This window comes from Molossus molossus, unplaced genomic scaffold (assembly GCF_014108415.1).
Source record: "Molossus molossus isolate mMolMol1 unplaced genomic scaffold, mMolMol1.p scaffold_m16_p_7, whole genome shotgun sequence".
NCBI lineage: Eukaryota > Metazoa > Chordata > Mammalia > Chiroptera > Molossidae > Molossus > Molossus molossus.
Window position 1 is genome coordinate 43089595 of NW_023425401.1, and position 26435 is coordinate 43116029.

The 26435-nt window shown below is 40.8% G+C and overlaps 1 protein-coding gene across 3 annotated transcripts in view; it reads right to left on the reverse strand.

The window, feature by feature from the left end:
• The window catches only part of LOC118620488 (gamma-secretase activating protein), a 64731-nt gene that overhangs the window by 16022 nt on the left and 22274 nt on the right, over positions 1-26435 (reverse strand). For 2 of the 3 annotated variants that reach the window (XM_036247602.1, XM_036247600.1), the window contains 8 exons: positions 25983-26052; positions 24507-24589; positions 21789-21842; positions 7870-7914; positions 7346-7474; positions 6668-6726; positions 3172-3203; positions 793-860 (listed from right to left, as the gene is read on the reverse strand). In XM_036247602.1, the coding sequence (XP_036103495.1) occupies positions 793-860; positions 3172-3203; positions 6668-6726; positions 7346-7474; positions 7870-7914; positions 21789-21842; positions 24507-24589; positions 25983-26052 (540 nt within the window). The remainder of the gene's footprint in view (positions 1-792; positions 861-3171; positions 3204-6667; positions 6727-7345; positions 7475-7869; positions 7915-21788; positions 21843-24506; positions 24590-25982; positions 26053-26435) is intronic. The other variant, XM_036247601.1, reaches the window with a different exon arrangement.

Sequence of the window (26435 nt, forward strand, 5' to 3'; positions counted from 1 at the left end):
CTTCCCATCTTTTTTCAAAAATAATTTACATACCATGAGAATGACCTGGTCCTTAAAAGTCTGAAAGAACAGACTCATTAAATAACTTGGGGCCTTTTTTTGGAGATAGCCTTTGACATGCTTTTCTAATTATTTTATAATTATTGTGCTTTCAGGTCATCTATTTCTTCTTGGCTCAAGTTTGGTCATTCTATTTGCCAAGGATACTCTGTTTAACTAGAATTTTTAAGTGTATGAATATTTATTTATATATTTTTTTCTTTTTTTAACCTGCCATATCTAGTAACAGATTATACCATTCTTAAACCTGCACAGTATTAAAAATGTTTTATGAGACTTTCCTAATATCTCTAATCAGTCTTTTAAAGATTTGGAGTTATTTACCAGTTCTGCTCTTTAATTTATTTTTCTTTATATTTCTTTGGTCTTCCTAGTAGTAGTACTTCTTGAGAAAGAATACTTTATTCTGTTTTATTTTAAACCGAAATACTAATGCCACAAAGATGTTGCTTTTTCTTCATTTTAAAAACTCTCAATGTACATTTCCTTATGATGTTTTATAATTATATATTTATTGAAGCAATTGATTAATGTGTGTCTCCTCCACTAGACCATAATTCCAAGAGGGCAGAAATCATGTATGTGTTCCTCACCACCGAACACACAGAGCCTACAGTGGCTGGACACAGCTGTGTTGAAAGAATGAAAGCGAGATCCGAATGAAAAGTACAATCTAGCCCTTTCCTCTTTCTTGGGGCCCATTGTTTACTAAACAGCCCACGGACCACTTACCAGCCCCACAAGCAGCCTCTGGTGGTTGTCTTCCTCCTGGAAGAGGGGTGCCAATCTTGGCTCTGAAACTAAACAGAGCAATTGTCAAGCAGGGTGGTCTACAGGAAATGGACTGGAAGCAGAGCAAAGCCTGGGTTTCCCCGCTCTTAGTCATTGGGAAAACTTAACAGTTCCCAGATAAAATAAAAAATTTTCACTAGGTAAGCTGAACTTCTCATTCAGGTGACTTACAAAGAGCTCTGGGCAACAGAGACAGGCAGAGACCAGGAGGGAATGAAGGGAGGGAGGAAGGGAGGAGGAAGGAACACATATGTCAACACCAACAGGCTCTGGCTTTGATTTCTCTTCAACACAAAAACTCACCACTGTCTGAGAATTTCTGCTTCACTGGAGACAGAGTAACCTCTCTTAACTCTAAGGGGGACGTAAACCCAGGGACAGGGACTTGGTGGAAGGATCACATGACTCCCTTCTTTCTGGCCTCCCATAGTTCAGTGTCTTTGGGAATTACTAAGCTGAGGGGACCAGTCAATTACTGTGGCAATAATACTAATTGATATAAGTTATCAGACTGAAAGACAACTAGATCAAGATGGAAAAGTGGCATGTAAGGTAAAATCAAACAGCACTTCTCCAATGTGTCTTGCACTTCACCAGCAAGACCAGAGGGGCAGGCGAGCAGTCTCTTTGGAAGATCTGCCCTAACACTCCTTCTAATGGCACCTCAGTACCTCTGCCCAGCTCTTCCTGTTTCAGAGCTGCTGAGGCACAGCCCCTGTCAGGAGGACCAAACTACACTGGTCTGAGCTGACAACTCCTGTGGGAGAACGTGGATGCCTCTGGACGCCTCAGGAAAAATCCTATCTGGATCCCACACAACCTTCCTGATTAAGATGAAACAGTGCAGGACTTGAGCCTGGCAGCCCTGAATTTCACATGAGTGTTCCGTTTCTGGCAGTGATGTCATCCTTCCTAGGAAATTAGCACAAGCAAAGCAGTGCGAGAAAGGGACAAGTTCCCAAAAGGGTGTCAAGAGAAAATGACTAGTCACAGGATGCAAACAGGCCTAACAGACAGGAGTGGGAGGGGAGTAACAGGAGCTGGAGGGTGGGCACAACAGAAATAGACAAGACCAGCAACATTTCCTATATTGCAAACCCCTGGATCACACACATTCACACCCCTGTGCACTGGGCAGGACCCTGCCAACTGCTGCTGCCTGGTGCTGGTGACAGAGACCCTGGCTTCCGACATGGATGACCTGGTGACAGAGCAGAGGCTGGTCCCAGGGGCTATGCAGTGGGCCCAGGTTCTGTCTGCCTGAGCTGGCTGACAGGTTCACTGTCACAGTTCATGTGGGTTGTGTGCACAGCTGTGGATGAGGAGCAACACACTGTATAAAATAATTTCCATTACGGTCACTCAACATATACCTAAATATCTAGGCCCATAAAACAGAAGTGAGATATAAAAAACAACAGCTTTTAAAATAAAGACTGACTTTTATGAGCCATGAAAAGTTTCACTGACAAAACCACAAAAGGGCTTATATCTGACTATGCTTAGCCTTCTCTTCCCCCAGTTTCACTAGCTAAGTCCCCGTCCTTCCCCGCTCCTGACCTCGCCCCTCAACACTGCACCCTGTACCTGGCTTAGTAATTATGTGTTAGCATTTCTTCCTCATACACTAATGACAAACAAGCCACCCCAGGTATCCCCCATGTGCCAAGTGCTATAGTAGGTGCTATAAACATTATACATTTACTCTCCTTTTTTCCTCACCCTTACAAAATGGAGGACCACACAAAATGAATAAATGGCTTGCCTAAGAGGACACAGTTAGCATGTGACCACGCTGGAACTGAAGCCCGGTTCTGTCTGGCTCCATGCCCATACTCTCCCCCCATAATCACAGTGCTTACCTAGAGGCCCCTCATCTTTGTGCCCTTATGACCTCGCCAAGTGAGTGCCCAAGTATCAACCAAAATGAAAGGGCACGCAAGTCAAAGGCCCTTGTATAACAGACAGCTGGAGGGAGCACAGCCCTGGGCCAAGGGAATTTCCAAAGTGCATCCTGTGGTACAGCCAGTGGGCATGTTAACTAGATCAACTCCATGAGGGAAAATAATGAAAACCAGAGGCCCACACTCAGGGACCGTCCAGTAAAAGCACATTCAGCAGCCGTCCCTGAAGGTCCTGGTGCCAAGACAGACATGGAAGAAGCGGAGTGGCCACTTGGACAGGAAGATAGTAAAGGGAGCTGCCTTCACTACCCTGCTGTAAGTGGTTTTCTTGCCAAGCCACAGGGGAAGGACGAAGGGTGTTACAAACAAAACACTGGCTGGAATCCAAAAGGCTCAATTACAGGTCTTTTCTTACCCAAAGTCTTTGCTTCTAGGTTAGAAATCACCCTACAAAGAAATTAGCCAATGTTACTCACACAGGAAGAATTTTTAAAAATAAAAGCCACAATACCATACAAAGATTTCCTCCTTTAACAAGTCATAAAACCCCTACAGAAACTGTTCTCAGACTGGTGAAAACCTCAAAAACTTTAATCAACTTGGCAAAAGCTACATTAGACCATTATAAAACTCAAATCCCTTTAGTACAAACAATGACAATAATTTAGAACAATTGCAGCTCTCAGTTATTGGAAATAAAGAGAACAGAAAATAGAACAGAGTACTTGTAGCACTCTGAGATGACTCGCTATCCAGAAAATCTGCTTTCAAAATAAGAGCAAGCTCACCAGCACGCTAATACTTTATTATTAGTAGTAGTAGTAGTATTAAAACTTATCTTTATTGTTGAATGTATCATAGATATTTCCCCCCACTGACCCCCTCCTCACATCTCCCTCCCCCCTCCTGCCTTCCCCACACTATTGGATCTATGTCCATTGGTTATGCACATATGCATATAAATTCTTTGGTTTATCTCTTCCCACCGCTCCCCTTCCTTTTGAGGTTTGCTAGTCTAACCTATTTGTAGTTCTCAATACCTTCACCTTTTTCACCTATCCCCCTAACCCCCTTCCTGTCGGGCAACCAACAAAAAGTTCTCTGTATCTATGAGTCTGTTTTTGTTCTGCTTGTTCATTTTGTTTGTAGACTCAATTGTTGATAGATATTTATTTATTGTTACTTTATTGCTTATATTTTTTTATCTTTTTCTTCAAGAAGACACTTCAACATTTCATATGATACTGGTTTGGTGGTGATGAACTCCTTTAGCTTTTTCTTATCTGGAAATCTCTTTATATGTCCACTGATTCTAAATGATAGCTTTGCAGGATAGAGTAAGCTTGGTTATAGGTCCTTGCTTTTCATTACTTTGAATATTTCTTGCCACTCCCTTCTGGCCTGCAAAGTTTCTTTTGAGAAATCAACTGACAGTCTTATGGGAGCTCCCTTGTAGGTAACTGACTGCTTTTCCCTTGCTGCTTTTAAGATTCTTTCTTTGTCTTGAACCTTTTGCATTTTGATGATGTGTCTTGGTGTGGGCCTCTTGGGGTTCATTTTGTTTGGGACTCTCTGTGCTTTGTTTCCTTCACCAAGTTAGGGGAGTTTTCTGTCATTATTGTTTCAAATAGGATTTCAATTTATTGCCCTCTTTCTTCTTCTGACACCCACACAATGCAAATATTGGTATACTTAAAGTTGTCCCAAAGGTTCCTTATAGTATCCTCATTTTTTTTTTCTTTTTGCTGTTCTGATTGGGTGTTTTCTACTTCCTTATATTCCAAATCAATGGTTTGCTTCTCAGCTTTACCTACTCTACTACAGATTGCCTGTAATTATTCTTTATTTCAGTTAGCACGTCCATAATTTTTCACTGGTCCTTTTTTATGCACTTGAGCATCCTTATAACCAGTGTTTTGTTTTATTTATTTATTTATTTATTTATTTATTTATTATCCTCACCCGAGGATATTTTTCCATTTTTTGTACAGATAGAGTGGGAGGGAGAGAGAGGAAGGGAGAGAGAGAGAGAAACATCGACGTGAAGGGACACATCAAGTGGCTGCCACCCGCACGACCAACCAGGGCCGGGGACAAACTGCAACCGAAGTACGTGCCCTTAGCGGGAACCGAACCCGGGTCTCTCTGGACCGCAGGCTGACGCTCTAACCGCTGAGCCAAACTGGCCAGGGCTATAACCAGTGTTTTAAACTCTGCATCTGATTGATTGCTTATTTCCATTTCACTTTGTTCTTTTCCTGGAGTTTTGTTCTGGTTCTTTCATTTGGGACATACTTCTTTGTCTCCTCATTGTGGCTGCCTCCTTGTGTTTGTTTCTATGTATTAGGCAGAGTTGCTATGTCTTCTAGGCTTCCTAGTGTGGCCTACTGTAGGTGTCCTGCAGAGTCCAGTGGTACAACCTCCCTGATCACCCCAGCTGGGCCCTCCAGTTGCATCCCTCATGTGTATTGTCCACCCTTCTGTTGTAATTAAGTGTTGATTGCTGTTGGCATGTCAATAGGAGGGATTTACTCAGGCTGCTCAGCTTCAAGGACTGGCTGTGTCCACTGACTACTGACTAGAAGCCTCGGTCTGAAGCTGTCCACTGGTTATGCTGGCTCTGTGGTAAGGTCAGCCTCTGCCTATGTTCTACCCAGGGCTACCCGGCATAAGCTACAAAGTGATCTGCAGATGGCTGCTTCTTGTGCTGGGCTTGGAGGTGCCCAGGAAAAGCCAACCTGTGAACCAAGGTTGCTGCTTCTAGTGCCAGACCTGGAGCCACTTAGGGAGAGGTACAGGGCTTGCTGAGGCCAGATGCTGCTTGAGAGAATTTAGGAAAATCTGAAGCAGGAGCCAAAACAGACCAATCCTATGGTAAAGCCACTGGAAATATCTTGGGTGAGTTCAAAACTTGGGTAGGGCAGGACCTCAGGGAATCACTAGGTAAACAGTGTGGGCCAAGTAGCTGGAGTCCCAGAAATGGTGCCTGTCTGTCTGCCCTGTGTGGGAAGAGCTCACCAAAGGAACAATGGCCTCTGCCAGCACTTCTGTCTGGGAGAAAGCTGCCTCTCCAGCTCTTGCCCCAGTGCCAAACAACTCAGTTCTTCCCTGTATGACCCTGGTGTCTTTCAAACTGCCTCCCCATCGCTGGAGCCCAGAAGGAGTAAGTCTAAGTAAGTCCATGGGCAGCCCCTTTATGAGGAACTGCCTGGGCCTCTAGAAGCCTCAGCCTCCCTCAGCCTCAATTCCCACTGGTTTTTATAGCCTGAAGTTATGGGGACTTCTCTTCCTGGCACTGGAACCCTGAGCTGGGGGCCTGGTGTAGGACAGGGACCCCTCACTCCTCAGAAAGTACTTTCACAGCCGAGGTATCCCTCCTGATTTTTATCCGCCACACGTGGGTGTGGGACCAGCCTGTCTGTGTCTCCACCCCTCCTACCAGTCTCCATGTGGCTTCTTCTTTAATTTTGTAGTTGTAGGACTTCCATTCAGCTCTATTTCAAGTGGTTCTGAGGGATGGTTGTTCTGTAGTTTAGTTATAATTTTGATGTGGTTGTGGACGAGGTGAGTACCACATTTACCTACACTGCCATCCTGACTGGAAGTCCCCCAATAACACTTTTTAAAATCAGCTTACTGTCTGTACCCCACTAAAGTGCTCAATAAATAAGAGCTTTGTTTACCACTTTCTTATCAACCATCCATCTATAGGATACAAACCTGTAAGGCTTAACAGCTAAACTTTCCCACTAGAAACCCCTATAGGTCCAGGTGGCTGCACTCTCAGTAAGCTGACAGCATCAGACACAAAGGATACACAAAGAAAGTAAGCTGTTTCCATGAAAGGTAGCCAACAAAATAATGCAAACAGTAATCATCTTATGGATATAAGAATCCCCAATTTTACTTACTTTACTGCATTATCAAGAATATTCTTCACATACACCTTGGACCTTCTTTTTCCTGTTTTCTAGGAGTGAGAATATGTCAGAGGTGTGAAAGGTGAAGGTCTTGTGGGTGACATTTCTCACATCAAGGACATAATGTAATATAATTAACAGTTTCAGAAAAAAGAAATGTACTTTCCAGGTAAAAAGGTAAAAAAAAAAAAAAAAAACTAGATTATTAAGAAATTGTTCCTCTGAAACTATTATAGATTTACAGGAAGTTGCAAGTCAGCTATATACAACAATACTACAACTATATACAATAGTCCTACAGAGAGATGTCAGGTACTCTTCACCTGAGCTCTCCCCAATGTTTATATCTTATATAAATGACTGTACATGGTACACGGTCCAAATCAGGAAATTGAGACTAGCATAACGAGTGTATAGTTCTGTCATTTTATCACATGCGTAGATTCATGTACCACCACAATCAAGATACAGAAGGGTTCCATCACCCAAAGAAGCATCAGAGAAGCCCCTGTGTCTGCCTATTGGGAGATCAGTAGCAACAACGTAAAAGTGCCTGGTAACTGGGGAGGGTGTTGCAAATGTAAGCCAGCCTTATGACTTGCAGGTATTACCTGGATCTAACATGCCATGTTTTTGCCTCTTGCTTTGTTCTCATGAACCCACACATACCTCTTCTGAGATCAGGCTGTGCCATTCTCTCCTGACCACGCTGTTCTTATAGTGTAAGTGTGGCTTGGAGTACTTAACATATTCCAGGTTGGCGTTCAGTTTTTCCCAGTAGTTCTTAAAGCTATGTACCTGTAGGAAACAAAAACATCAGCAAGCTCGAGCAGCAAGCCTTGTTGGCCAAACTACCCAGAAGGACCACACAAGCCTGCTGCAAACCTGGGCTCCCTTACTTCCTCAGCTCGTATGGCGCAGCATTTCCAAGTGAATACTTCCCATGAAGTACAGCATTCTCATCCCAAAAGGGATTCTAAAATAGAGAGACTTAAAGAGTCTTGCTTTCCCCCATTTCCTTTCCTAACCCCTTTTACATGGAAAGAGCTGCTGCTCAATTCCCCAAACTGCTATGAGTCTCCTAGGTTAAGGCTAAGTGGCTCAGCCTATGTTAAGCACACAGAGTTGCATCAACAATGCCATGTTCAGTCAGAGAATGTTCATGAGATTTGGAGCACGTGGACTAGGCTTACCTTCCCACCAAGCTTATTTACTTCCAAAGGATTTTTTTTCAAAACCTAGAAATCAGAAAGTCAAAGTGAACTAGTTTCACATTCAGTTGTCAAATACTCCAGAACAGAATAGTTGGCGTCCTATTTAGGTCTTTGACTTACTGATATAATTGTACTACGCTGAAGCAAGAATGTATTCATTAGGTTACTCTTTTAATTAAATGCAATATTATACTTTTTTGTAAATGTCAAAGGATATACTGACACGAGCTATTTTTTTATAATCAATGAGGATAAATTTATGATACCCACATTCTTGCCAAAAATATGCAATTATAAAAGATTTGACTGGGGCCAATGGTGCAATGTGTGGCCATAAAACAAAGTGAGCTAATGCCTACTGCGGTAACAGACTTGGCTGTATTGCAAGAGAGAAAAGAAAAAAAAGAAATAAAATATGCCTCAATCAAGAAATGTGCCCTTGTGTTAAATAAGAGCACATTATCCAAATTCTTATTGAAAAGACTCTAATAATTGGTTCAAAATGGATTTTGGAGTATCCGTAAAGTGAGTTATATAATAATAACTTGCTGTTTTAGGAGACTGAAAGCCCAGTCCAGTCAACATTCCTTCTCATAAAGACCAAAATCTATTTCCAAGAAAGTGTCATTTCCGAGGGAAATTAGAAAGAACACTGGAGTCAGGTTGTACTCCCCACCTGACTTATCTCATTCACCTTTTCTTTCCCTTTCCATTTATTTATACTGAATATATCTTTATTCATTCCTTGGCCTTCCTTGTATTAAAAAAAAAAAATAATAATAATGAAAGCAAATCCTGGCGACATTTGGCAGTATTGGGTCCCTGATGGGAAGTCACTGCAGCGTTCTTGCCAGGCTACTTCTGGGCTCTGGCGCACTACAGCTGAAAGCCAAAACTCACTGGTGTTGTGGTGACATCTAGTGGCCAATGAAGCTATTAGCTCTGGCTGATTTGCCACAGGAGTTACACCATGTGGTCGTCCAACTTTGCTCAGGACAAGATATGTGAGGGGAGGAATGCTGGTGTCCTTCTACCTGTCACAGGGCCTCTTCTCCTCAGACCAAACGCCACCCTCCTGTCAGAAGCCGCCACTCACACACCCACACTGTGGCCCCTAAGAAATAACCTCTCCCAAACTACTTTCCTTCTCGTTTCCCCACGTAAAAAAATCCCTTTTCTCAGCTGAGAAAAAACAGGTAAAACAAGTCATGGACAGGCTTCAAAGGGGCTGGTGAAGCCACTGATGGTGTGTAAAATGGAGCGTATGTTTGTATGAGCACTTTTCTAGGAAGGTCTATAGTTTGCACCAGATTTTCAAAGGAATCCATGGCCTAAAATAGTTGAAAAACACTGAGTTTGAAGGAAAAGAATCTCAGTTTAAAACAATAATAGCAACAGCTTACATTTAAATAAGAAATACTGTCAGCCAAAAGTCCCCAAAATATTTTAATATAAACTTATAGGTCTTTCAAGGAGGTTACTGGGCTGCATGTTATAGTTATTGAGAGAGTACAGACAAAAACAATTCATAGCATATGTCACTGTGTGGTAGCTACTAGACAAGTGATGCAACCTTTTAAGTTATAAAAATCCATGGAGATCATTGTAAATTGGAAGGTCTGTTCAGAAGTCTGGTTAATAAATGAAACCCAGGCATGAAGATGGATTTGAGTAAGTGAAGGATAAGAAGGATGTTCTACAAGGGGCTCTGAGGACGTGAGTGAAGACTGAAAGACCTAAATGTGGATTTGGGGCTTAGATCAGAGGTAGAGCATTAGAGGAGGCAGAGAAAACAACCACCGACACTTCGTTCTTTTTTTGGGGGGCGGGGGGAGGACCTTCTCCTAGCGGGAACCAAACCCAGGACTCTCTGCTTCCCAGGCCAACGCTCCAACCACTAAGCCAAACCAGCCAGGGCTAACATCTCATTCTTTGTGGTGAAGATGCCTGCCCCTAGAGTTGATTCCAAACTTCAGCAACCACCTGGATCCCATCTCCTAGAGACTTAAATGGTTTGGGGTGTGACTTGAGCCTCCTGAGTTCCCCAGGCAATCCTAATGTTCAACCAGGGCTGAGCACACCGCTTGAGCATGTGCAGGTAATCCCAGTCTCGACTCCCACCCTCAAACATGTTCCCCAAACTGCACCTCTGGTGTAAAGGCTGAAGAAGACTGTGACTGTATTGTTAGATAATAGCATTAAAGAGGCGGTTATGGCCAATCTGTGAAGGATCTCAAATGCCAAGTTAACACCAGCATGCTCATTTACCCAGAGAATAAAAGAAGCCTAAGATAAAATTTTAGATATTGTAACGTAATATTGGGGATGGGGAGGCAGGGGAGAAATGGAAGCTGCACAATTACATCCTAACAGCCAGCCTGGGAGCACAGAAAACCACTCTTCTCAGTCCACTAGCGCTCATGGAACTAGTTGAGTACAGAGCGCTGTGTCCATCAGAAACAACTGAGCAAAGTGAAAGCCCAAGAAGCACATACCAACTATTAAATAGGACTCACAGACCTTTAAAATACACACACACACACTTTATAAGAAAAATACCCATGAATTTAACTGCTTCTGGGAGACTTGGTGTTAGAAGCCATTAGATACTCCAGGAATGATCCAGAAGCATTTTCCTGCTCAAGGGGGAGTTTAAACTTTGATTTTGAAAGAAGTCTCTTCTTAAGAAATAATCTTTTTTTATCTCCTAGGATGACATGAAATAATTAACAAATGTAGACCATGGCAACTATTAATTGAACAAAGGGATGAAAGAGTTACATTAAGGGACTGTTTTCTATTTATGACTTGAATTGCCAGTTGATTTAAAGCAAAAAAAATTCTGTGGTATACTGGCTCATCAGCAAATTACCATCAGGAGAAAATATCTGCCCTTCATTCCTAAGCAGCCCTCTGGCTTTTGTCCTAAGTCTTCTGATTAACCAGCATCTTCTTAAGGAGAGGAAGCCAACTCAGAGAGAACCTTTACTCTCCATGCCAGGGCTCAACCAGCAGAGCTAAAGCTCCATGCACGTTGGCTCTTCAGTGTATACCACCTCACTATCAGCTTCTACTTGCAGCCCAGAGAAATATAAGGACTCACTACCTCCAACACAGACAGACTAAAACAGAAGCATCTGTGTGTCCATAAAGCTAGCAAGGCACTATACCAAGCCAAGATGTTCTAGTAATTGGAATGCCTCATGTAACAGTGAAATGCTCAGCCTCTCTGACTGAAAGCCTGTATTGTCCCCATGGCCTCCAGGTTAATAGCTTCTGCATAGTCTTGCATATAGACATGCTAATCATTAGAGGAATTGCACTTGCACCTTGAGTTTTACAAAAACAGTCCCTTACCAGAAAGTACTTTCCCAAGAAGATAAGAGAAGTATGTACAAAAATAATAATTGTGTATCAAAGATTTGCAGGAACCTCAAGACTGGACTCACATCAACTAGAGTCAATAGGCTAAGAACAAAGAAGTTTCACAATCTTCCTCAGATCCCTGCTAGTGCCCAGATGTCTGCCATCCTCAATCACCCCTTGCCTCTCTCTCCCCTTTTACCCTTCCTTTGATATAAAAGAAGCCTGAATTTTGTACTTTCTCAAGATGATTCTTTGGGATGCTAGTCTACCATATTCTCAGCTTGCTGGGGTTTTTTTTATTAAATTTATTGGGTGACATTGGTTAATATGATCATATAGGTTTCAGGTATGGGTTTCTATGTTACAAGACACGTATATTGCACTGTGTACACATCACTCAAAGTTAAATCATCTTCCATTACCATATATTAGGCCCCCTTCAGCCCTCACACTCCCTCTCCCTTCCCTCTGGCAACTACCACACTCCTGTTTGTATTTACAAGTTTCAGTTTTATATCCCATATATGAGTGAAAGCATATGGTTCTGAGCTGTTCCTGCCTGACTCATTTCACTGAGCATAATATTCTCAACATCCATCCATGTTGTTGCAAATGGCAGTATTTTATCCTTTCTTATGGTTGAGTAGTATTCCATTGTGTATATTACCACATCTCCTTTATCCAATTGTCTATTGCAGGACACTTTGATTGTTTCCATGTCTTGGCCACCATGAATGATGCTGCAGGGAATGTAGGGGTGCATATATCTTTGCAAATAAATGTTTTCAAGTTTTTTGAGTATATACCCAGGAGAGGGTTTGTTGGATCATATGGTAGCTCTATTCTTAATATTTTTAGGAATCACCAGATTGTTTTCCATAGTGGCTGTACCAGTCTACATTCCCACCAGCAGTGAATGAGGGTTCCCTTTTCTCCACAACCTCTCCAACAATTATTACTTGTCTTGTTGATAATGGTCATACTAACAGGTGTGAGGTAGTACCTCATTGTAGTTTTGATTTGCATTTCTTTAATTGTCAGTGAGGTTGAGCATCTTTTCATATATTGGCTGTTTGTATGTCTTCTTGGGAGAGGTGTCTGTTCCGGTCCTCTGCCCATTTTTTAATTGGGTTGTTTGGTGTTGAGTTTTATGAGTTCTTTATATAATTTGTATATTAAACCTTTGTCAGAGTTATTGTCTGCAAATATCATCTCCCATTTGGTCGGCTGCCTCTTTGTTTTGTTGTTGGTTTCTTGTGTTGTGCAGAAGCTTTTTAGTTTGATAGAGTCTCATTTATTTATTTTTGCCTTTATTTCCCTTGCCTTTGGGGTCAAGTTCATAAAATGTTCTCTATGGCCAAGGTCCACAAGTTTAGTACCTATGTTTCCTTCTATGTAATTATTGTTTCAGGTCTTATATTTAGGTCTTTGATTCATTTTGAATTTATTTTTGTACATGGGGACAAACTATAATCCAATTTCATTCTTTTGCATATGCTTTCCAATTTTTCCAGCAACATTTATTGAAGAGGCTATCTTTACTCCATCATGTGTTTCTGGCTCCTTTGTCAAAAATTATCTGCCCACACATGAGGTTTTATATTGGGCTCTCAATTCTGTTCCACTGATCTGTGTGTCTGTTTCTCTGCCAATACTATGCTGTTTGATTATCATAGCTTTATAGTATAATTTGAAGTCAGGTAGTATGATATCTCCAGCTTCATTCTTTTTTCTCAGGATTGTTTTGGCTATTCACGGTCTTTTGTGGCCCCATACAAAAATGATTATTTTTTTGTTCTATTTCTTTTTTTAAAATGGCATTGAGATTTTGATTGGGATTGCTTTAAAGCTGTACATTGCTTTGGGTAATATGGCCATTTTAACTAGGTTGATTCTTCCAATCTATGAACACGGGATATTTTTCCATTTTGTTGTGTCTTTTAATAATGCTTTTAGTACATAGACCTTTCACATTCTTTGTTAAGTTTATTCTTATGTATTTTATTCTTTTGGTTGAAAATAGTAGCAAGACCTCTTCAGAGAAAGCTGACAGAGAAGGGCCAATAACACATACATACACACACACACACACACACACACACACACACACCTAGACAAAAGAGACCAGCAAATATCATGAATAACCATGGAAACAAGGAAGCTCTGAAAGAAAATGAAAAATCTCCAGAAATCAAGCTGGAATACATGGAAATATGTGATATAAATGACAGAAATTTCAAGATTGCAATTCGAAAATACACAACGAGATGCAAGAAAATACAGACAGGCAATTCAGTGCACTCAGAAAACAAATTTATGAACAAAATGAGCACTTACTTCATCAAAGAGACTGAAACTTTAAAAAAGAACCAATCAGAAACCCTGGGAATGAAGCAGACAATTAAGGAGATTAGGAATGAACTACTGAGCACAGGAAACAGAGCCAACTAGATGAAGGAAAGAAGAAGCAATATTGAAGATAGGAGTCTAGAAGTGATGCAGAAGGAAGAAGAGAGAAACCTGAGCATAAAGGAAAATGAAAGAGCTCTACAAGAACTGCTCTTTCATTTCTGACTCCATCAGAAAAAGCAATATTAGAAAAATAGGCATACCAGAAGAAGAAGAGAGGAAGAAAAGAACAGAGAGCCTATTCAAACAAATAGTGAATGAGAACTTCCCAAACCTATGGAAAGAACTAGATCCTCGAACCTAAGAAGCAAAAAGAACACCTAGTTACCTCAAACTGAAGAGGCCCTCTCCAATGTACACTGTATTAAAATTGTCAAAAATTAATGACAAAGTAAAAATTCTCAAAGTAGCCAGGGAAAAGAAGGAAGTGATCTACAAAAGAAAACCCATCAGAATATCATTTGATTTCTCAGCAGAAACGCTACAAGCCAGAAAAGAGTAGAACCAAATATTCAAATGTCTGAGAAAGAGATTACCAGCCATGAATAATATATCCAACAAAATTATCCTTTAAATATGAAGGAGAAATAAAGACTTTCCCAGACATACAGAAGCTGGAGGATTTTATCTCCAGAAAACCTCCATGGTAGGAAACATTCAAGGGAGTCATTCTACCTAAAACAAAGAACATAAGGTCACAACACTACGAGTAAGGTCACCAAAAATCTTACAACATAAACAGGGATAATTTTTAATGACAAAGACATAAAGGGGGAGGGGGTAAAGGTTTGAACTGGCAAAGGAGAATGAAGATTAGATGTACTCAGAAGAAAAAGAACTACTGTATATATGCAACTTTCTTTTTTATAAACCTGATGGTAACCACACATAAAAATCCCCAAACTAAGACACATGGCTTAAACAGGAAACAGAGGAGAGAAGTAGGGAATACCACCAAACAAAAAACAACAGACAGAAACACAAAGGAAAAGAACCAATGGAGGCATAGAGCCTCCAGAAAACAAAAGATAAAATGGCTATAGAAAATCCTTATACATCAATAATTACCTTAAATGTAAATGGAATGAATTCACTAATAAAGAGGCATAGAGCAGCAGAGTAGATAAAAAACCAAAACCCAACCATATGCTGCCTACAAGAGACACATCTCAGCTGCAAAGACAAAGGTAGACTCAAAGTAAAAGGGTAGAAAATGATTCTCCAAGCAAAAAACACCCACAGAATAGCAGGTGTAGCCATACTTATATTTGACAAAATAGATTTCAAGATAACAAAAGACAAAGATGGACATTTTATAATGATAAGGCTGGCTTTCTGAATAAAGTCAATTTTTCTTGCCTCAACACCCTGTTACTCAATTTACTGTCTGCCGTGCAGAGTGGTACGAGCATGGATTCGATTGCACTGAGGTTTCCTGTTAAGGGGATTGCATGTTGCAAGTGCAAGTTCTCCTATTTATAAATGAACTTCCTCCTTTTCCCAACAGCTAGTAAAAATTCTGTCTTATTTTCTAGCTGGGTAGTTCTCTTAGCCATTTTTCATAGGTTGGATTTTCATGTAATCACTAAATATACCTCTAAATTATTCCATCGCAAAATCAGCATATACCCTGAGAAAGTCAATGCTAAGTTATTTCCCTCTTCTTAACCTTAAGAATTAAACATTATGCCTCCAACCAAAACTATGAATAAGAGCAGCATAGCCTAGTAACTAGTGGAGAAAAACAAAAACAAGAATCCTTGTTCCTCAATTTCATCATCTGAGAAGGAATCAGTAGCATCATCTGAAGCTATCCCCATCTCTACAGATGTGACTGAGTGAATTTACCAGTCTGGTACTCTGTTTCTAATAAGTAGTATGTCCTTTGTAGCATCATAAGATTATGTTTTACAATATTAATTTTACTTGCCATAACTCACAGTCTCAGAAAATATGTGGTATAGAGAAAAATTATTTTTTCTCTACACCAGTCTACTCACAGAATACTTCACTTCTGGTCACCAAATATGTGAGGGTTTCTTGCCCACATCTATCAATTCTCCAACATCAGTTGGGTATCCGACCATTTAACTCAGTTCTGACACTATCTGCCTAGAGACAGTGTTGGATCCCACAGGCTCAGTCCTATAAGTTTCCCTCTTCAGATGCCAATTGCAAGTCCAGGTTGTCACCTATGCTTCTAACTGATGGTCTATAAATTGGAGGTTTCCAGAACCTCTTCCTTGGGTTTGATAATTTGCTACAGTTGTTCACATAACTCCGAAAAGCAGTTTACTCATTATGAAGAGACAACTCAGGAACAGCCAGATGAAAGAGATACACAGGGCAAGGCATGTGGGAAGGGGCTATGAGCTCCCATGCCTTCTCCAGGCTCACCTCCCTCCCTGAACCCCCACACACTTATCCGACCCAGAAGCTTCCAAACCCCTCAGTTAGGGTTCTTTACAGAGACTCCCTCACAAAGGCATGGTTGGTTAAATCACTAGCCACTGGTGACTGAACTCAATCTCCAGTCACCCTCACCTCAGGAGATGGGGAGTGGGCGGGGGCTGAAAGTTCCAACCCTCCAGTCATGTGGTTGCTTCTCAGGGCCACAGTCCCCATCCTTAGGTGTTTTTCCAAAGTCACCTCTTTATCATAATCTCAGATATGGTTGAAAGGGGCTTGTTATAAATAACAAACACATTCTTCTCACCTATGGAGCTGCTTCAGACACTGGGAGCAAACACTAAAATTGTAAAAGAGGTCCCAAAACACTTGAAAATTATAAGGATTTGGGGAGCTCTGTGCCAGGAACTATGGATATATTTGGAAGACTAAATATATATTTGTAGTTATAACACAATATCACATGTGTGTAAACTGAATTTGGGAAATTAATTAGTATTTCCCACATAACCAACTGACATTTCTGGTAATGCTACATTTTTGTCAAAGCAACAATTCTAATATTTTTTTTAATTCTTACTGGAGGATATTTTTCTATTTATCTTCAGATATAGTGGCAGGGAGGGAGGGGGAGAGAGAGAGAGAGAGAAACATCGACAGGTTGCCTCCCACACGACCTTGACCAGGGCCGAGGTACCAACGGCAACTGAGATACATGCCCTTGTCTGGAATTGAACTCACAACTCATTGATCTGCAGGCTGATGCTCTAACCGCTGAGTCAAACTGAACCAGGGCAACAATTCTAATTTTTAAAAACTGTCAGCTGTGGGGCATGACAGTGCATGGTGGAGCCCAGTGTCCCAGGACCTTGTAGCCACAGAGCCTGGCAAAGTCTATTAAATGTTGAGGAGAGGTTGGAAGAAGGAGGAAGTGGCAGGGGAGAGAGGAAGAGTTAGAGGGAGGGAGAGAGAGAGAGAGAGAGAAACATCATGTAAGAGAGAAACATGAATCTACCACCTCCTGGATGCACCCCGACCAGGGATCAAACCCACAACCCACTGATAATCACTGTGGATTTAATAATAAGGTGTCACAAAGCTTGGCAATCCCACTTTAAGACTTGGTCCTGTCAGTGATCTCACACACAGGTGCTAGAAGCTTTATCACGAGGCTCATGGAATGTGATTGTAAAAGGGCAGAAACAACTTAAATATTACCAGTAGTAATATTAATTAAATAAAGTATGGCACAGCCCAAGTATAAAATCTTTTAAAATAAAATAAAATAACGGTGGCATTCCATTGTGGCTCTGGCTTCACAAAAATCATTAGCTATTACTCGGTGATTCCCTCAACACGTTGGATCTCTAACAGACCTTTTATGTGTTGGTGGTTGTCTGCATTGGGAGTGTCAAGGAAAAGGTGTCTTTGTGTTTCACTAAGCAATTAACTATACTCATGCTCTACCCAATTGGGGGATACCTGTAATACAATAATGGGGGGGGCAGTGTTTTTTAAAAAATTTTTAAATGAAGAAGCTTAAATAAACAAGTCTAAACGGGAAACAGCCCAGGTGTCAACCACTCTTCTCGCACTTGCTCAGGGGCATTTAGATCCCTGATAGACACTTGCAGTAACACCCTCACTTCTGTGTGGCCATAAGTGGGAAGGGGCTTTAAGTTCTTCTGAACTTTGCAATCTCTGGGTCAGGTAGTTAATAATCTCTAAACAAATGATTAAATAAAAGGCTTCCTTACTTTAGAAAATGAAACTAAAGATGTCTGGCTTAAAAATACTTGGGTAAAAAGACTACATTTCTCCATCTGTGGCATGTTCTTTCAACTTTTATCTTTATAGTCAAGTAAGTTACTCTTGCCCTGGCTGGTTTGGCTCAGCAGTTAGAGCATCGGCCTGAGGTCCAGAGAGACCCAGGTTCGGTTCCTGCTAAGGGCATGTACCTCGGTTGCAGTTTGTCCCCAGCCCCGCTTGGTCATGTGGGTGGCAGCCACTCAATAGGTCCCTTTCATGTCGATGTTTCCCTCGCGCGCTCTCTCTCTCTCTCTGTTCCTCTCTCTCCCCCCAACTCTACCTGAACAAAAAATGGAAAAATGTCCTCGGGTGAGGATAAAAAAAAAAAAGTAAGTTACTCTTTCTCTTTTTTAATCCATATATCCATAGGATAGTTTTCTTAGTTTCTCTACTCATTATAAAATCAATGCTAATTTTTAACCTTTTATAAAAGTTGCCATCTCCCTAGAGAAAATCGTGTTTTAAGAAGGGGTGAAATCTAGGAAGTAGCTTTTGATGACAATCCTTTTAAAGTAAGACTTGTTTTGCCTGGCCCATGTGGCTCAGTGGTTGAGTGTCACCCATGCACCAAGAGGTGGCTGGTTCGATTCCCAGTCAGGGCACATGTCCAAGCTGTGGGCCCAGTCCCCAGTGGGGGGCATGCAGGAGGCCACCAATGTTCTCTCTCATCAATGTTTCTCTCTCTCTCTCCTTCTTCCTTCCTCTAAAAAAGAAAAAAAGAAAAAAAAAAAATTTTTTTAAGTAAGACTTTTTTCAAGAAACTTCTTTTTTCATTTTTAAAATTCTTAGAAGTCATTTTATAACGTAAGAAAGCTTTTGCCTTTCAGGTGACAATCTTCTAAGCCATCCTAACACGTTCAGTCGGGGTTGGCAAAAGTAGGTTTATAGTTATAAGTACACAAAACACAGTCTATTCTAGTATTATTATTTATTAGTTATTTGTATTATGACAGTAAACCTACTTTTACCCCTGTATATTAAACATTTGTAAAGAGCTCCACTTCAAGCTAAAATTGTTTGCAGAGAGAGCAGAAGGAAAGTACATATCTAGTTTCATTTTCCCTTCCTCTCCCGACCCTTTATCAGAGCTGTCATACCAAGCAGCACAGAATCAAGTGTGGGTCAGAGTGAACAGGGGCTTCCTGGCAGAAAGCATGCTTTCCAAGGTGGCTTATGATTCGGGTCCTGGGTGCTCCAAGCCAAGTCCTATCAGGTAAGCATGGCAAGAACAGTCTCATAACTGGGGCTGGGAGAGAGAAGCAGAGGGTGGGATATGCCACTGCAACCAGGTCCCTCACAATATAATTAAGCTGGGACTTGGGGCAGAAAAAGGAGGTCAAAGGCAGCAGCTTATAGTGATAGCTATTACTCAAGCAGAGATGGAGGAACAAATGAGAGATATCAGGGCCAGATGTCCCATGAACCAGAAGATACTGATTAGTCTCCCAGGATGAATGATTGGGGTGGGGGTCAGGGAGCTGGCCAAGTCAAACCCAGTACCACCTTCTCCTGAGCCTAAGGTCACTCCCAGCAGTATACATCTGCCATCCCCCATGGATAGTGTAGATTGTGAAGTTTAAATTTGTCCTTGGTAACATTTACTGCTAGCATATGGGCACACGTGGAGTCACCAAAGAGCTCCCAGGCAGCTTTGGGAATGGTTGATGGGAAACAACTGTCTGCGGGGCCAAATGCTAAAGACAGTTAAGGGAGAGGAGAAAAAGTGACAAGGCAGAATGAATAGCCAAGGAGAAAAATGAACACGAACAACACAAAAACACATCATTTACACACACACACACAAACGGGAGATGGGGGGAGAACCAGAGAGTGCAAAAATAAGTTACTTTGTTTCTAAGCAAAGCCAAATCATATTCTTGGAATAAGCCAATAGGTAAAAACTTTAAGAGAACTTTCCCATCACTTTTTTTTTTTTTTTTTTTTGTTCAGGTAGAGCGGGAGGGAGAGAGAGGAACAGAGAGAGAGAGAGAAACATCGATGTGAAAGGGACACATCGAGTGGCTGCCACCCCCAGGGCCGAGGACAAACTGCAACCGAGGTATGCGCCCTTAGCGGGAACCGAACCCAGGTCTCTCAGGACCGCAGGCCGACGCTCTAACCGCTGAGCCAAACCGGCCAGGGCTCCCATCACTCTTTATACTTAATTTATTAAATAAAAAAACACAATGTTGGTAAGATTATAATAAACTTATCAACTCATAAATCCCTTGTAACAGTATAAATTATCACAACTTTTTTTAATTTCAATTTGGCGATAAGAATCAAAAGCTATAAAAATTGTCATAGCTATTTGCCCAATAATACTCCTTGGTGTTTAACTTTAGGGAAGTAAATCCAAAGAAAAGCTGTCTACATAAAGATACTCACTGCAAGATAATTTGTAATAGTAATTTCCTGAAGTGGGAGCTGGAGACAAACTGTCCCAAAACCGAATGATTAAGTAATTAAGACACAGCAACCCAGTAGAATCCATGAAGTCATTAGTAATAATAATTATGGAATTTATGTAGCAACATGCAAAATGTGGATGATATAATTTGTCATCTTTAGCAAATGTGTCCTAGATTGCCATTACTGCTAAGTAAAAATGCATATGTATAGCAAAGACCAAGGGGAGATGGGGAGAAATAAACAGTTGGTAATGACAGGAGCTGTAGAATGATGGGTGACATTTGTTTCTTTTTATAATTCTCTTCACTAGTTTGTTGTTTGTCCATGAAACAAATTATGGGTTTGGCAGCATGAGTTGTAGACGCAGAAACAAGAAAATGAAAGGATGGAGGCTCTTAAAAAGAACCTTTTAAACTATTAATCAAACCTTTCTTTTCCTTTCATCTTCCTACCTTTGTAGAGCAGTGGTCTAGAAACATACCTTTTAAGTCTCTCCTTAAAGCACCCTTCTTAGGACCAAACCCAGAACCACTAAGCCCGCCCTGTTGGCCCCCTCTCATCCCCAGTGCATGACCGTGACCTCGAACACCCACAGCTTTCCCCTGCTGCCCAGGTCGGGCCTGCCCTTCATGGATGCAAAAGAATCAAATGTAAAAGGCAGCAGCACATTGAGCTGCCTGCTGCCAAAGGTTGAGATTTCCCAGTACACACCAATCTATAATTAACAGCAGGCAATGCCAAAAACAACAAAGGAGCTTCAAGGAAACTGTGCTAAAATACTCCCCAGTTTTAACTACATATGCATTCTCTTCTACTCACCCACCCCACCCCATTCTCCCTATTGTATTCAGACATTCTTGTGAAACCACCAGACTGAGACCACCAGACTGCAGAAAAACACTAATAGCTGCCACTTCGTGGGCAGGAAGGAGTACAGAAGCTTGACCAAGGCCACAGGCAGCCAAGGCAGGCCACTCCTGAGAAACAGAAAAGCTGTTCTTAGAACCAGAAGGAAATGAAATAATCCCAGCTAGGTTACTTAATGGTTTTAAGATTCTGTGGGGGGGGGGGGGGGGGCAGGTGAGTGGGTGGGTGTGGATGTGCTATGAGGAAGTGACAGCACAAACGTCATAAAAAACAGCTACCACACCTTGTAAGATCATTTACAAGAACAAACGGATTTGAGATGCAGTAAAAAGTACTAGCTCTATATGGTTTACTTTGAGCCATGTAACTCTCTACCTTCAGAAAACGTCCCTCTTTAAGAGCATTTCTAAGAATGCCATAATGTAATCCTTAGTAACTATGCAACCATTTAGGAAGGATTTTCTCGAAAACTAGCCTGAACCTTTACCAGCATCCTCTTCTGACAGTTCACAATCCCTTTAGAACCACCATAATACTCCAGGCAGCAGAGGTTTAACTCCAGTGTGGAAGCAGCAAAGAAGCCAGGCATGTCTGTGGTTGTAAGTCTCTGACTGTACGGGACTCACCTTCATTAGAGGCAATGTGATCTCTTCCGTCACAAGGGTTATCCCAGGAATTTCCTACAGAGGGGAAAACAGACGCACAATGTCAATTCCTACAAGCTCAAGCCTTCAGAAAGTGATTTCTGCACCGACAGAAGCTGAGGACAGCTTCCAGTTTGCTAACCTCTACTTTAAATAAACCTCAGAGTTTATAAACAATAGTGAGCACAGCCTAACTCTTGCTTCAGGAAGAAAAATACTCTTTAAAGTTATGATTATAATAGTTGACAGTATTTCTAAAGGAAAGAAGACTAATGAAGAAATACGTAGCAAACAGTATATTGTTTACACATTTCCATTTGCACTGTGTAATAAGGGGGGGAGGCACATTCCATATTTTGTAATCCTCCCTCCCTCTTCTCTTTAATTTAAATACACTATAGTTGGCTATGCCTCACTAGCAGGAATGAAGACTGATGGAACTCTTGTCTGACTTTAGTAGAAAAGCTTTCTGCACCTCATCCTCCACCATAATTTCAGAGCGAAGAGAACCCGATGCAGAGCTGTCACCCTGGCAGATGCCAGGATGGGCAGTTCATCTCAGGAAGTCCCAGTTATAGTATTCTGCTAGCTAGGGAGCGTTAAAACAGACACTTTAATAAAAGGATAAACTTCCCAAATTGCCCTTTTTTCATTGTTATTTTCAAAGTGCTTTTTTATGTGAGTTATGTATATCAGCCTCTCCACTAAATCAAGTCATCTTTCATTTCCTTAAAAAAAGGTACATAATATATGACAAAATAATTTCAAAGGCGTTATGTAGAAATAAAATCTGATATTTGGATAGGACTTAAATATCCTGGATTTTACTGGCACACAACCATCCTGTGAAAAGGTGGTTACAGCAGTGGAGAAATAAATTTCAAGAACATTTGAGCCATTGAGTTCTCCTCTGTGAGAATAAAAGGCCTGTGATAAAAATCTTCTGTGTGCTTCACAACATAGGACACTTCAAAAAAATAAAAAAGCATTAAAATGTCACTACAGCTTTAGGTTATAAATAACATCTTAAAATAGGTATAACAAGGCTAATTGTTTGCATACCATAATTCAGGATATCAATGTGAAAGAGCACCATATTTTCTAGTATCTTACAAAATCCAATTCAGTTATTTACAAAAATAATCTGCCTCCATATGAAGTGTGAAAGTAATGTTTTCTATTGTGGCAAGTGTCTACTAAGGGTGTGGCATTAAAAGCATTTGCAGGTTAGAGAAAGGAAAAAGTAAATGATTTGCATCCTTGCTAAGGATAAGTATAGACTTAGAAAATTTCAGGGTTAGAAGAGACCTTAAGGCAACCTATTCCAACCGCAAGGACTTTAAAACAATGTGGTAAACCCTGAAATAAGCTTAATACACAAGTGGTTAGAATCTTAGGTTCTTTTTATTTTGTATCCCTTCTAGGATGTCACTTTCTATGTCCACAGCAGCTCCTCTGCCACATAATCATGAGAAATGCAAAAGTGACGACTTGCCTGTCAGGCTGACATGCTCCATCTTAAAACACAACCCTGGAAACTAGAGGTCCTGTATCTGCCTCCCAGACTGAACGTGACAGGGCAGGCCAGCAAGAGAGAGCATGGGTGGCCAGCGGAAGAAGCTGAGAAGTGCATTTCCTGACACTGGGTGATTCAACCTGCAAACTTCCTCCCGCAGAACCACAGTGTCTGCACGTATATTCACAAGAGTTCTTAAAGAAAACAGTGAGGACCTGAGAAGGAACAAGCTCAGGTCTCCCCCTTATAATTCTACAGTGAGGCATGAAAGTTTAATAACTCTAACAGTAAAAGAACAAAGGGCCTTTAGGAAAACACTACCAGTGTGCACAACAAAAATTGTGATATTGATCAAACACACCAGATATGTCTTTTGTAAGGACTGTATTTAAATAGTCTAAATACAAAATGGTAAGTGTTGCAATTTGTCCTGGAACATCCTCTCCTAGGTCTGTGTAATTTTTCTAAATGCCTTTTTGATACGAACCTCTGCCTCCAGACAACGCATGTAGTTCTGACATCTAAAAATGGAAGGAGAGGAAGCAGAGCCTTTTTCAGGAGATGCCTGTGTATGCTCTCCGCTGTCTGATCCAACATAGTGCAGTTCATTGCACCACGTTCGAGAGAAAAATGATCAATGCTTTAACTCAGCACTTCCTAATTAAAGAGGAGAGAGTCTGGACCAACCAGAAGAAAAAGTTAAATGAGTGAGTTTTTGTAAGATTACCGACTTCCACTGATCATAAAGCTCTGGAGTTATTACAGATTTTCTTTGTAAAGCTGAGAAAAGGGGTCAGGAAGGTGCTGATCTACTAAATCAAAAGAACCACTCAGTTTAACAGCAGTAATCCACCCTTGCTCATTTATAAAACCCTAAGAAATATTCTAATCCATTCTAGGTGCTAATAAAATATTAACCATTTGAAGATGATAAAGGTGTAAGTCTGCTTGGTAGTAGGAAGAGTAACAAATATCCTATACCTCTCCTCAAGTCTCCTGTTTTATAAATATCTTTGGCCAATGTCAAGGATTATTTTTCTGCGAGAGAACACCAACTCAGTTTCTTATCAGTCAAAATCAAAATGAAATCACAACCTAGGTCACTGTGACAGGGATGTCCTACAAATGACCTACAACTATTAGTTAATTTTAATTACAGAAAGAATACAAAAACTTTAACTTACTGTATTCCAAGTGAGCACTGAGGAATATGGCAAAAGTTTATCCATGTTACTTGTCTCTGGGTATATGCTCCAATAGGAAGAAGCTGAGCAGGTTTTCGAAAGAAAAAAAAAATACATATGGTTTAATAATAATCAGGCAGTAGACATTGTAATTTGCCAAAATGAGCAAACCAACAGAAGTTTTCATCCTCTAAAAATTAACCATTATAATTGTATCTACTTTCATAACCATGGACATAGACAACAATGCTGGGGACAGGGAGGGGCGGGGGGCCATTAAGGGGGAAGGTGTCAATGGGGGAAAAAGGAGAAACATCTGTAACAAAAATTAATTAATATAATTTTATCTACTGATTAAAATGTTCAGGTTCTGCTTTTGATAATGAGAACTTAAAAAAAAAATTTAAATCCTCACCTGAGGATATTTTTCCATTTATTTTCAGACAGAGTGGGAGGGAGAGAGAAAGAGAAACATCAGTGTGAAAGAGACACATCAACTGGTTGCCTCCTGCACAACCCCAGCCAGGGCCGGGGACTGAACCACAACCAAGGTACATGCCCTTGACCAGAATCGAACCCACAATTCTGGTCTGCAGGCCAACGTTCTGACCACTGAGCAAACCCGCCAGGGTGAGAATAACTTTTTAAAAAATTAATTTGCACTCTTAGCCGGTATGGCTCAGTTTGTTGGAACGTAGTCCCGTACACCAAAAGGTGACAGGTTCAATTCCCGGTCAGGGCACATACCCAGGTTGAGGGTTTGAAGCTCAGTCAGGACATGTCTGGGAGGCAACCAATCAATGTTTCTCTCTCACATCAATGTTTCTCTCTCTTTCTCTCTTCCTTCCTCTCTCTAAAATCAATTTTTTGGTTTGTTAATCCTCACCCGAGGATATTTTTTTCATTGATTTTTTTTAGGGTAGAGGGAGGGAAAGAGAGAGAAACATTAATGGGACAGAGACACATAAATTGGTTGCCTCCTACATGACCCTGACCTGGCTGGGGGTCGAACCTGAAACCCAGGTACATGCCCTTGATTAGGAATTGAACCCAAGACCCTTCAGTCTGCAGGCCGACGCTCCAACCATTGAGCCAAACCAGCCAGGGCTCTAAAATCAACTTTTTTAAAAAAATAAAAGTAGGAATTGCTTTAAAAATATTCCTTGGCATTATACAACTTAATATCAAACCAACCAACACAAAAATGAGCTAAGAAAGCTACATTTTATTGAAAAAAAAATCAGTGATGAGGTTTATAGGCTCAAAATCATATCTTATATCTTATTAGTCTCTAAACAGCCATAGCTTCTCACAAAACCACAAGAGAACAAAATTTAATTAGCTGCTGACTACAACAGAAAAAAAAAAATCTCCTAAGCAAGCAGTTTCACAGGTTGGGACATTATCAATTTACTGTTTTCCCTCAGGCAAAAGGGTCAAGGATTCAGCTTAACACACAACATGTGCAATACCTACCAATTATAAATTCCTGAATGGGGTCAAATAAATAGCAAGCAGAGATGTTCTCAGAAATCCACTGAATAATCTTTAAAAAGTAAGAAGACAATTCTTTTACTATTTAAATCTGCACCCTGCCCCCACTACCAAAGAAGTATAAAATATACATGAATCATATAAATTCTACATCTATTTTGGAATTGCCTAAGAATACACTTACCTCTATACTACCTACAAGATAGATAATGGAAAACTGTGTGAAGAAAACAGTATTATAAATGAGGTCCTTTGTACACGTCTTTTTAATAAGTGACCTTGGCTGGAATCCAAATAAACCTTCTTCAACCCAACGTTTGTTTTTGCTAGAGGAGGTTGTATTCTAGCAAAGACCAGTGCGAAGGGCTGGGGGGTAGAGAAAACAAACCCACTAAGCTTGGGGGCAACAGATCAGGGTCTGAATTCCAGCTCAGT